At 35.7% G+C, this 12,863-nt stretch overlaps 1 protein-coding gene across 1 annotated transcript; it reads left to right on the top strand.

Annotated features, from left to right (window-relative positions):
• Window positions 1–349: 349 nt before the first annotated feature.
• Window positions 350–7,152, top strand: LOC140136048 (protein rolling stone-like). Its single transcript, XM_072157751.1, has 4 exons — window positions 350–435; window positions 3,485–3,765; window positions 4,632–4,851; window positions 6,429–7,152. The coding sequence occupies exons 2-4, from the start codon at window positions 3,673–3,675 to the stop codon at window positions 7,001–7,003; spliced, it is 888 nt and encodes a 295-aa protein (XP_072013852.1). The 5' UTR covers window positions 350–435; window positions 3,485–3,672; the 3' UTR covers window positions 7,004–7,152.
• The last annotated feature ends 5,711 nt before the right edge of the window (window positions 7,153–12,863 follow it).

Here is a 12,863-nt window from a genome sequence, read left to right as displayed (position 1 = left end):
GCCATAATGTATGATCTTATAATATGAAATTGGTTAACTTTTTTCAAACCTGATTTTTTGGCATAATTATTTGTAATGTTTACACATGTCCCAACTTGCACCTAAATGGATTCGGACAAATTTGTTGTCTTTGTAGGTCAACAGAGCAAAGTTCGACATATTATCATAATTTAAAAATTATGATTATATGTCCTCTCATAGAACTGCATGTTCTGCACAGAGAGGCCCCCCCCCCCCCAACTACCTCAAAAATGATTCTGTTTTTACCGGAACTCATTAGGGTTACACAAATGACGCATTGATTTGGTGGTGTGCGCCCTTGTTGTACAATCATACCGGCTGTCTGTATCCGATTACGAAATGGATTGTTTTTTGTTTGCGTTTCTACACCAAAGTCAATGAAAGGCTAGCGTCTATGACAAGATATGTGCTTTTGTAGGTATTGCAGTACGCCAGAATTACTATTGTGTCGTATATATTATCATGTAGCCTATCTAGATAGTATTTAAGGGAAGTGACTAAAGTTAAGAGTTCATGTGCATGTGCTGTGTGTAAGCTTATACGTCATATGCATAAAGCTATTTATATTTAATTTAATTAATATGATATAACCCCGGAAGTGGCTACCTACCACCTTAAAAAGGCTAAGAAAAGGGTGATAGTTTCCCACTTATTCTTAGTTCACCACGTTAACTTGTATGGCTCAAAATTCGGACAGATAGTATCAGTTTGTGAATGAGTAGGTATGCCAGGCAAACCTTACTTAAAACACATTTGTTAGTCAACCAAATTCGCCTAGAACTCAATACATATTTTACATAGAAATTTAAAAGAACAGGCTGGTCAAGGAAATCTACATAAATATGTTTTCTATACTTCACTTGACCCAAATATATGATTTGTTATGGTGATAAGACAAACGCACATGGAATTTTAGAGGGATTTTGATAGCAGTTCCATTAAAAAAAAGCTGCTATCATAATGAGACTAAGATCTAGAAACACCCCCGAAATGCCGTTTTGGGAAATTTTGCTAGCTGAATCTTTTTGATGAAAGTCAATCTTTGACAAGATGTAACTTTGCTACGGAAAGTGCTATGAAAAAAAGGTTTTCAGTTTTGGCTTTGTTTACTCAATGGCTTTAATTTGATATATAAAATGATGCAGTTTGATGGCAAATTTGAATTCACCTAGAATACCTACATAAAGCTATTTATATTAATTTAATTAATATGATATATAACCCCGGAAGTGGCTACCTACCACCTTAAAAAGGCTAAGAAAAGGGCGATAGTTTCCCACTTATTCTTAGTTCACTACGTTAACTTGTATGGCTCAAAATTCGGACAGATAGTATCAGTTTGTGAATGAGGACATCGTATAATTCCTTGCGAATTTCAAAAAATCAAAATTATTTGATATCAGAATGACATTCTTCATATTCAGAATGCAATTCGATATGTCTGATGTGCTCTAATGTCCCAAAATAAATACTGTCCAAACGTTCATACCCCAGCCCTTAAGGCCAAGTAAAAAAAAATACATGTTTCTGGTCCGCGCGCTCCTCCTTTTTGAAGATTTTTCAAATTTCTTTTTATTTTGTAAACTTTCAGTTATAACTTGTTGAAAAAGATGTTTCAGAAGTTGAAACTTATTTTACGGCTTTGTAAATGCATAATACATCATTTAAGAAGAGTTTTGTGATCACTAGAGGGGCCTATCCGCTCAAAACAATAAAATAAAAAGGGCCTCCTCCTTTTACTCAGATATCAATCTGCATGTCGAATACCCCAAATATGGTACAAAATACAGGTATTTAGGGTCGTTTTCCAATAAAAAATAGAAAATAAAAAGCCCCTCATCCTCCTAATTTTTAAAAACCCGGACGAGAAACATATTTTTATTTTTACTTGGCATAATCTAATAAATTTTGTTTGTCACTTCCTGGATATAATCTTGTCTACCGGTAGATGATGTATCTAATCAACTAGATCTCCAACAAGTTCAATCATCATTGCAAATATTATGCATTTATCTTTCAAACCTTTTTCACTGGTGTTGATCAAATTGTACTGACACTCATCAACATCAATAACATCAGTTTGAAAAAGGCTTAGCGACCGCAAGCCGAAAGCTCACGTAAGTGAACATTTTTGTTGTGAGAATAGTCATAAATTCATCAATACAAATTGTACTGGTTTATAGCTTACTGGAGAACTCTAACTTCGCATATGCACACGATAGTTACGGATTCGATGCTAGAGTACATTGCTATCGTTCTTCGGTTGGAAAGCGTTGACATTTTTTGCAATTTGGATGAAAGTTTATTTGGCTGAGTCAACTGTTTGAGTAAATTTGTCTATTTTGAACAGTCTAAAATTTTGTTGAAGTGCAACTTTAGCAACGTTATTGATGCATCATGATTGGGTGTGTTTACTTCTGAACTTCCATGGCTTTAATACAGTGTCATGTGTCAGCGAACCTTTCTAGATTTTGAATGTAAAGGTCTCTAGCCTTGCGCCTCGATGTGCCATTAAAGCTATTGGTGATCAAATTTGTGGCTAAACTTCTCGAGCAAGTTTAAGCATTATTAGTTATTTCCCAGGAGGTATGTGACATTTGTCTTTCCATTTTATTGTGTAGAGATTAAAGCAATAATGTGCGATTCGTTTTCCAAACTACAATCACATCCTGAGGAAGACACAACATGTACTGTATAAATGCCAATATAAGGTTGCTTACTTTGAACAATCTATAATTTAGTTGAAGTGCAATTGATGCGATCAGTCATCGGGATCTGTGTGTACCTCTGAACTTCCATTGCTTTACACAGTGTCATGCTTCAGCAATTTTGACTAGATTTCGAATGCAATGCCTATTTTGAATATTCTAAAATTTAGTTGAAGTACAATTTGAGTGTAACATTTATGAAGCGATAACCGGTCTTGATCGGCTGTGTTTATGTCTGAACTTAATACGGTGTCATGCTTCATCGATTCAACTAGATTTTGGACTCAAGGCTTGAAGGCAAAGCTATCGGTAAGCAAATTTGAAGCTAACTTTTCGAAGAAAACATAATGGCTAAACGTTTCTGATTGGTGACAGACAGCATAAGACAAGTAACAAGGATGAACGTATGATTATACTTAATATATAGGTAAGCTCTTTGGCTTACAGATGAAATAAATTTATGAAGAAACAGATATCTTTGAACAAATATAGGAACAGATTTGGAATTAATTTCCAGTTTAAATAAGCACACAAGCCTGGAAAAAGTGGAGAACTATGGAACCACATTTCAGGTAAATTTTGACATTTGGAAGGAAATGTGTTTTAAATAAAGAAATAATAAAAAGATTTGTCAACTTTAAAAAATTTGAATTAATGTAATGTATGTGGGGTAAAGCATTTTTCAGGCATTTTTCCTTTTCGATTTAAATTGGCAATAAAATTGATTAAATATTTCCTGTTTTTGTTTATTATAGGCTGGGATTTAGCATGTTAGCTTGGTGCCACTTGCATAATTACTTGAAATATAGGAGAAAAAGCAACACATACCAGTGAGTGAGAACTCGATCTGCCCAAACTCGATCTGCCCAGCCTCTCCAATTCTGTACCTCTCTGCCACAGGCCAGTGATATTTCAATTTGGTAGTTCGTCTTTTATAGTAGATATGGGTAGTTGCTGTTGTAGACCTCGGAGCAGAATCCAGTGGTCTGATTTGTTGCTTGATCACAAGGATCCGAAGCTATTCACAAAATCACAGGTGAGTGATGTCAGATTTGAGTTGAGCAAGTTTAAATTTTAAGAGGGCTCTATCTGCAATAACTACCTGGTGCCAAATTTGTACAATACATGTAGAAATTGTCAAATGTTTATAAGTGCATTGCAGATAATTATGGTAATGTACAGTTTTATATGAAGTTAAAACAGGGAACCAACTGTGGCAGTGAACAAAGATACTTAGAATTGATCATGTAATGTTAGTTCAGAGTAGGGGTTGCCTGTCATTTGAATAAATTTGCCTGTCCTAATTAGACCCTTAAAACATTTTACAGACCACTGGGGGTTTGAAGAGTTTGTGCTGCTATGGTCTTGTTTTGCAAATCTGGTCTAATAAAAAGTAAAGTCAATAGCCTTTCTCAATATCTACAATTATAGTGTAGCATCAAAGGCATTAATTTTGCCCGTCCCAGGAGCAAACTCCCCCATATAAAATGACAGGCAGATGGGTGGCTAGCTAAAACAGTAGTTCAGAGATAAAATGTGAGATTTAAATGAATTCATTGGAAGCAATTTTATACAACTGTAAGGTAGAGGTAGATATTTTGGGTAGGAACAAAAATATGAAGTTATAAATAGTAATTCTTAGTGAGATTATTCTAGCTTGATAATCTGATGCATTTTGCAGGGAAAGAGCCCCCCCGATTTGGACGGTTCAAATGGAATCCTTCCCCCAAAAAAGAGTTGACTGTTTACACAAGCATCTATGGAAAATTGGTATTTCGACGTCCCTGATGACAGATTTTACCCACCTTTTCCTGCGATTGCAAAAGTCTAGGATGTCAGTGCTATTTACAAGAACAAATGAAAATTCAAGTTTTTTGTTTGTTTTCTCTTTCATTGTTGCAGTGGTTTGATTCCAGTGGTTACTTCTTGGCCTACCGAGTCCTTGTCAGCTGTTACTTTTTGGCATGGTTGACTATATTATGTGTGATTAGAATTCCAGACCGGGGTAGTCGCACATTTATATATCTCTCGGAATGGTCATTTATAATACTTAATTGCTACTTCTTAGCAGCGGCTTTGGGTGCGTTATTCTACACGCACAAGGAATACCAGCAAGCACAGAGTAAGTGATATTACCGTAACACTCTCCACGTCGACTGCAGACGACAAGTTCCAAATTTTCTTTAAAAATTCAAGAATTTCAGAATTGTACATTTTTATGACAGTATTTGGGATCAGCATGAAAAATGCATTAAAATGAGTACAAACAAGCCTAGTGTTAGTTCAGAGGTTCTTGAGATAGCTCTTGATATTTTGAGAAAATATCTCAAAACTTGAACTTCTAAAGTTGAAGCCTATAATTGGCTAGCATGTAGATATATATATATATGTCTCAGAATGTTCATTTGTAGTTATTTAATTGGTACTTCATATACTTAAGTTTGGTGGTAACATAGGTGTGTAGTTTGCTTGTAGCAGTAAAAAACATGTAAAGTTAATCGTGCAGAGCATACATTCACAAGTCTGTCAGCACACTTGCCGCTCTTCTGCAAAAAAGCATTGACATCACTGCCAGACTTGAATCACATGCATAAAGTTAATTGAGTAGAGCTTAATGCACATGTACAAAGGCAGTTAGTTGGCATGCTTGCAGTGCAACCACAAAAAAGCATTGACAATTCTACCAAACTTGAGGTGAACCAACACTCTTTGAAATAAGGGGTTTTAAGAGGTTTTTTTTGGCTGTAGTCCAGGAGAACCTTCAGAGGTTCTTCAAAGAACCATCTCAAGTTTTCCAAAGGACCTTTAGAACCCCGATTTGTTCTATAATGAACCTTTTTTTTTTTTGGGGGGCTCCTACAAGACAAAAAGTTGGACCATTGTTTCGAAGAGTTAAGTATAGCAGATTTTAGTGCATTAGCCTTCACTTACACTGTAAGTTACAGGGAATACAGCAAGCACAGAGTGTGTGATTCCCAATTTGGGTTTCAATATTTTGTAAGTAATATATAGATATTTGTAAGTAATATATGGTAACATTGGTAACAGTTTGGTAACATTGGTAACAATTTGGTAACATTAGTAACAGTTTGGTAACATCGGTAACATATGGCAACAGTTTGATAACATTGGTAACAGTTTGATAACATTGGTAACAGTTTGATAACATTGGTAACAGTGTGGTAACAGTTTGGTAACATTGGTAACAGTTTGGTAACATTGGTAACAGTTTGGTAACATTGGTAACAGCTTGGTAACATTAGTAACAGTTTGGTAACATGTTAACAGTTTGGTAACATGTTAACAGTTTGGTAAAATGTTAACAGTTTGGTAACATGTTAACAGTTTGATAACATTTGTAAAAGTTTGGTAACATTGGTAACAACTCGGTAACATGGTAATAGTTTGGTAACATTGGTAACAGTTTGGTAACATTAGTAACAGTTTGGTAACATTAGTAACAGTTTGGTAACAGTTTGATAACATTGGTAACAGTTTGGTAACAGTTTGATAACATGGTAATAGTTTGGTAACATTGACAGTTGGGAAGCCAATCTCTTGAAAAAGTATCACTGGTCTGTTCTTGAGTACACTTCAGAGTATATCATGATTTATGATAACAACTTTATTGATCATATTTGACTCGGTAACTATTATTTTCTAATCATTTTTTTTATCCTGACAAATTTAAATATGCAGGAAGATCAGAAGATTCTGAGCCAGAACGAACATCTCCATTACTACCCAGCTCGGATACTGCCAACACCAGCACCAATCGGCTTCCAATCTATCTCAGGATATCATGGTGTTTATTCAGTATCAGTACAGGTGCATGTACCATGATAACCATGATATACTGGCCTATCCTCTTCTCAGCAAAGGATACAACTAAAATTAGTTTAGCTTCAGAATTTAATGTACACTTGGTCAGTACTGTACTACTATTCGTTGATCTGTGTATATCTGCCTTTCCTTTGCGTGCCATCCACTTTGTGTACCCGTTTATATATGGAATGATATATGTACTATTTTCAGTGATATACTGGGCAGCGGGTGGGGTAACTCAAAGCGGGAAGACTGCTATATACCCTATATTGGACTGGGAAGATAAGCCTTTGGAAACTGTTGGGTTTCTTTTGTTAGCATGCGTATTGGGGGCACTGGGCTATGCAATATTCTATGGGGCATACCGATTACGTGTTAAGATATTTAGCAGATATTTTAGAAGAAATGAACCTGGAAATCAGCAGGTAACTGATTATAATGAGGTTTAGGGCGTGTTCTTCAGTACCTTTTGTTGTAACACCAGTAATACCTGACCTGTCACAAAGTTTTGAATTAAATCTTTTACTAGAACTTACTTTTACAACATACTACGTTGCATCTGATACCAGCAGACTTCATCAGGTAACTGACCTGCTGAGTTGGTCATGTATGGGTCAGTTGCCTGATGAAGTCTGATGGTATCAGACGCAACGTAGCAAGTTGTAAAAGTGAGTTCCAGTAAAAGATTGTGATTTCAACGACTGGATGGCTGAGAATATTCACTATTTTAATACTGACATGTCTTAAATAGTTACTGCAATATTTGTAAGTAGTCTCTTTGTGGAATGCCTTAAATAGTATTATATATATATAGTCTTATAGTATTTTATCATAAACCTCTCTACGTATATTTCTTTTTTTACCCCTCATACATACCAGCTGGAACACCAGTTCCTGACAATCTTAATTAAACAGTAATTGCAATATTTGTAAATACAGTCCAACCTCTCTTATCCGGCCATGATGGGACCAAGCATTGGCCGGATAAGTGAAAAATCCGGATAAACGAATTATATGTAATTATGCATTGAATGTCTGAAGTGCTAACATCGAGACAGCAAAAGGTTACTCAAAATGGGGTAATAACACTGAAAGATAGTATTTGAATGCTGTATGCCACATAGTTATGGCCTTCTAATGCTTCAGCGCATGAAATCAAGCTCCCAAAGCATTAAAAACATGTTTTTCTATGAAGATCACATGTCCGGATAATAGAGAGATCCATATAAATGAGGTCTGGATAAGAGAGGTTGGAATGTAGCCTCTTTGTACAGTGCCTGAAATAGTATTTTTATATGTAGTCTTAAAGCCTGTAAATTACTTTTTTATGTTAGTATTTTTATGACCTTGTCTTTGACAATGATACTGCCCATGCAGTGCATTCTGCCAGAATCGAAAGCTCCTGCCACAGAACTTTGTAAATGTACTTATATATTTTTCTTACATTACTTACAGTATTTTTACTTTTTACATGTATACTGCTGTATTAAATCAATAGTTTGATTATTGTAGTATGTTTTGAAGAATGTGCATTGGGGTGTATGTACATGTTGATTCTTTTAAAGGAATTTCAGTTGAGATCTGTTGAAGACCAACAAAATCTCCAAAATTCTCTGAAGTTGCTTAAAATGGTTGATAATCATAAATGGGATAATTACCCTTAAACATGTTTCTTCATAAAGAAGATTTTTTGGAAGCTTTTAGAAATATCTTCCACAGCTAGGGGGAGTATGTTTTTTAAATGTAAGTGGTCTGAGTTAATCATTTTGAAACCCATACTCCTCCTGTATTATGGCTTTACCTATATCTTCCACAACTGGAATGAGTATTTCAAATGGAAGCTACCCAATTGTCTATTTTATTCAAAACTCATACTCCCTCTGTGGAAGACTTTAGCTAAATCTTCCACAGGGGGAATGTGGATTTTAAATGTAATAGCCGGACATAACAACATTTTATCCAAAAGTGGTAAAATATTAACCAACTTTGGTTACTATGTATTTACTTGTTAAATTATTTTAACCAACCACTGTGTTTTAACCACATTTTAACACAAAGTTGTGTAAAAAGTGCCCTACTTTGCTTTTTGAACCAGTGTTTGGTTACCAAGTGAACAACAATATGGTTTGTTAAAATATTTTCACCCAATGTTGGTAAAATGTAAACCAACTGTTGGTTAAATTTTAACCAAACAAAGTAAATTTAACCAATGTTGGTTAGAATGAACCATGTTGGCAAGTTATCACATATTATCCTATATAGTAACATTGTTTACAATCTCAGTTCCCCAGTTATAACCTGCTTTTAAGCATGTTGCTCTTTATACTAGCTATATTATCACTGATAAAAATGGGGCAAATATTATCTAACGTTGGTTCAAATAACACAACAGTTGCCTAAATGAATGGCCAAAAAAATGAAACCAACAATTGGCTTAAGTGTATTGGTTTAATTTCGGCCAATAATTTAGACTATCGATAAGATTTCACACCACCAAATAGTATTATATGGTTGTGCGCCCTTAATTAAAAAAACCAACTCAAAGCATTAAAATGAATAGATATTTGCATAATTTGGGATATATTTAGATTGGTCATGATGAGTAATGTTAAACACTGCAAGTGTACCACATATGGGATAGATCGAGTAATTTTTCTTCTGTTATCTTTACAGAAACACTGCCATGATTTTGCATGTAAATTAGATAATTCCTGGACATCATAGACTTTGAAGCTCTTTGAGGGCCAATTATAAAAAATAATTCTTAGCCAGAGGGATCAGGCAAGGGCTGATTTCAACCATCATAGCTGTCATTAAGAACTAAGGATGAAATCAAAACTTGCCTGCTGGTTCTGGGCGGTTCCATCCGGTTGGAGCTGGTTTCTATTGTTCTAAACAATGGAACATGGTTCAACCACCGGTCAACCGGCAGTCGAGGTTTGATTCCATCCCTAAGTCGCTTCTGTCTGAGACTAGTAAACCAACTAGTCTCAGCTCCTGTGAAGAAAAAATGATGTTTTTTCTTAAGGCAAAATTAGTACATATCTCTATGGGACTCTGATTTGGTGGTGTGAGATCATAATATTTAAACCAACAAGTTAATTTGCCTATATTATTTAGAGGCATCATATGGAACTTACTTAAAATTATATACTGTCTTTGTACTCTGTTATATATTTGTCGATATCTGTGAATTTACCTCTGACTGCATTTTATTCTGAAGGGCTACAAAACACATGTATATTGTAACGGTCACAATTTAGCGGTTTCTGCAGTAGTCTACTATGCATACTGCCATTTTACTGTATTATTGTAAAAAATGTAGAGCCTTATTATTTTATAATCAATTGGACCAATCTGATGTGATATAGTCTATATTTTACAAAAATATAAATATAAATATTACAAAATGTGGTGTTTTTCGTCGTTCATTGTCGTGTACAAGATGCTGGGAGTAGGCCTAATATCAGATGTTATATTATGGACACAAGTAGTGGTGAATACAAGGTCCAATCTGGATGAGATGAGGAGGGAGAGGGTCAACGGGAATAAGCATGGGCTTTCCACATAGTACAGGGGCCATTTTCTGGCTACATAGGGTCTCGTGCATCATTTTTGGACAACCGGGTTAAAATTAAATCAGTAGAGTCTCCTTTATCTCTTTAACCCGGCTGGCATTTCTGAAAAGTGACGTGAACTGGGATATTTTTGTTTAAAAATGTGTTTTTTTGCGACTTTTTTTTTCCAATTTTTACCCAAAAATGTCAAATCTAAAAGTAGCTATAACTTCAAAAGAAAATTGACTGTAACATTAATTTTTTTGAATTCTTTGAATAAACAGTTCACAGTGACTTATTTCTGTGACCCATAGTTGCCTTCCAGAAAACCATAGGCATTTTCAGCATGAAATACATATTATTTGGATTTTCCCACTTTTATACATGTAAATAATAGGCCTATAATAGGCAAAAACATGTAAATGTTTCCAACTGGAATTGAGGTCGAAGTGCAAACCTTCCACAGGGTATCCAGCTGGAATTAAGTTAAATTTGTAAATCTTCTACATGATTCAGCTGGAATTACAATGAAACGTGGGACTATTTCAAACCGGATTGTACATTTGGCCCAACTGGAATTTAGGTAGCATTGTAAATCTTCCACAAGGGGGGGATTTCAAATGGAATAGCCCATTGCAGGAAGGTCACAATAACAAGTCCTATGATTTAAGATTTAGAGAGGCCACATAGTGATTTTGAAGTTTTTGTCCAACATTTTTGGACAAAGCTTCTAATGGTGTTAAAATGTATCTAAACACTCTGATCTTTTCATTTTACCCGGCTGGCATTTCAAGTGACGTGGGCTGAGATATTTGAGTTCAAAAACTTCGTATTTGCTGTGGACGGGCGTAGCAAGAACCGTCGGATTAAAGAACCTTTGGACTAAAGAACCGTCGGAATAAAGAACCGTCGGACTATAGAGCTTCCACCATTGATATAACTTAGATAGGGCAGCACCAATACGAAAATGTCATACCGATAAATGATGTGTCTGTTTTGCCTGTTATTACACAGCCGTGACGTTAGTCACGGCTGTGTCTTTTTTCTTACAGGTTCTTTCTTTCTTTCTTTACACAGCCGTGACGTTAGTCACGGCTGTGTCTTTTTTCTTACAGGATCTTCTTCTTCTTCTGTCAACCATTACATTTGCTCTAGCACTCACATGCTTACATCGATTTTGACCTAACTTGGTCACAATGATCAATGACCATGCCCCTACATGTCACATGAAACTCGCGGGGTCAAAGGTCACGCAGGGGTCAAAAACGTGATTTCAACTAAAAATGCATCTTCTCCTACAACTTACGTAGGACAGCGACCCCACTTGCACACATGCATTGTTATTACCCAGTGACTATGTGGTGTACACAGATTTGTGGTCAAAGGTCATTAAGGGGTCACTTCCGGTATAAAACGAAAATCCTTCAAAAATTTTATTAGCTAAGTAAAACATATCACAGTAACTGTATGTTCACATATGATCTGCAGTTACCCAATGTATATGTGGTATTTTTTTTTATTTGGGGTCAAAGCTCATTAAGGGGTCACTTCCGGTATAAAAAGAAATACCTTTAAAATGCATCTTCTTCCACAAATTATGTGGGACAGAGACGCCACTTGCACACATGCATTGTTATTACCCAGTGTATATGGGGTGTACACAGATTTGGAGTCAAAGGTCATTAAGGGGTCACTTCCGGTATAAAACGAAATACCTTCAAAAATTTTTATTAGCTAAGTAAAACATTGGACAGTAACGGTATGTTCACACATGATCTGCAGTCACCCAATGTATATGTGGTATTTTTTATTTGGGGTCAAATCTCATTAAGGGGTCACTTTCGGTATAAAACGAATTCTTCTTTCTTCTTTCTGTCAACCATTACATTTGCTCTAGCACTCACATGCTTACATCGATTTTGACCTAACTTAGTCACAATAATCATTGACCATGCCCCTACACGTCACATGAAACTTGTGGGGTCAAAGGTCACGCAGGGGTCATAGGGGTCAAAAACGTAAAAAAAAACAAAAAATGCATCTTCTCCTACAGATTACGTACGACAGTGACACCACTTGCACACATGCATTGTTATTAACCAGTGTCTATATGGTGTACACAGATTTGGGGTCAAAGGTCATTAAGGGGTCACTTCCGGTATAAAACGAAAAACCTTCACAAATTTTTATTAGCTAAGTAAAACATAGCGCAGTAACGGTATGTTCACATATGATCTGCAGTTACCCAATGTATATGTGGTATTTTTTTTTAAATTGGGGTCAAAGCTCATTAAGGGGTCACTTCCGGTATAAAAGAAATACCTTTAAAATGCATCTTCTTCCACAAATTATGTGGGACAGAGATGCCACTTGCACACATGCATTGTTATTACCCAGTGTCTATGGGGTGTACACAGATTTGGGGTCAAAGGTCATTAAGGGGCCACTTCCGGTATAAATTGAAATATCTTCAAAAAAATTTATTAGCTAAGAAAAACATAGGAGAGTAATGGTATGTTCACACATGAATTGTGTTTAACCAATGTATATATGATATTTTTTTATTTGGGGTCAAAGGTCATTAAGGGGTCATTTCCGGTATAAAACGAAATACCTTTAAAATGCATCTTCTCCCACAAATTACTCAGGACAGTGATGCCACTTACACACATGCATTGTTATTACCCAGTGTTTATGGGGTGTACACAGATTTGGGGTCAAAGGTCATTAAGGGTCCACTTCCGGACTGAGA

This window comes from Amphiura filiformis, chromosome 16, assembly GCF_039555335.1.
Source record: "Amphiura filiformis chromosome 16, Afil_fr2py, whole genome shotgun sequence".
NCBI classification, from domain to species: Eukaryota; Metazoa; Echinodermata; class Ophiuroidea; order Amphilepidida; family Amphiuridae; genus Amphiura; species Amphiura filiformis.
This window is presented reverse-complemented; position numbering and strand designations above follow the sequence as displayed.

Coding starts and splice junctions, on each gene's coding strand:
- LOC140136048 (XM_072157751.1), top strand. CDS start 3,673: ATGGGTAGTTGCTGTTGTAGACCTCGGAGCAGAATCCAGTGGTCTGAT. Junction 3,766..4,631: donor AGCTATTCACAAAATCACAG/GTGAGTGATGTC, acceptor TCATTGTTGCAG/TGGTTTGATTCCAGTGGTTA. Junction 4,852..6,428: donor GGAATACCAGCAAGCACAGA/GTAAGTGATATT, acceptor TTAAATATGCAG/GAAGATCAGAAGATTCTGAG.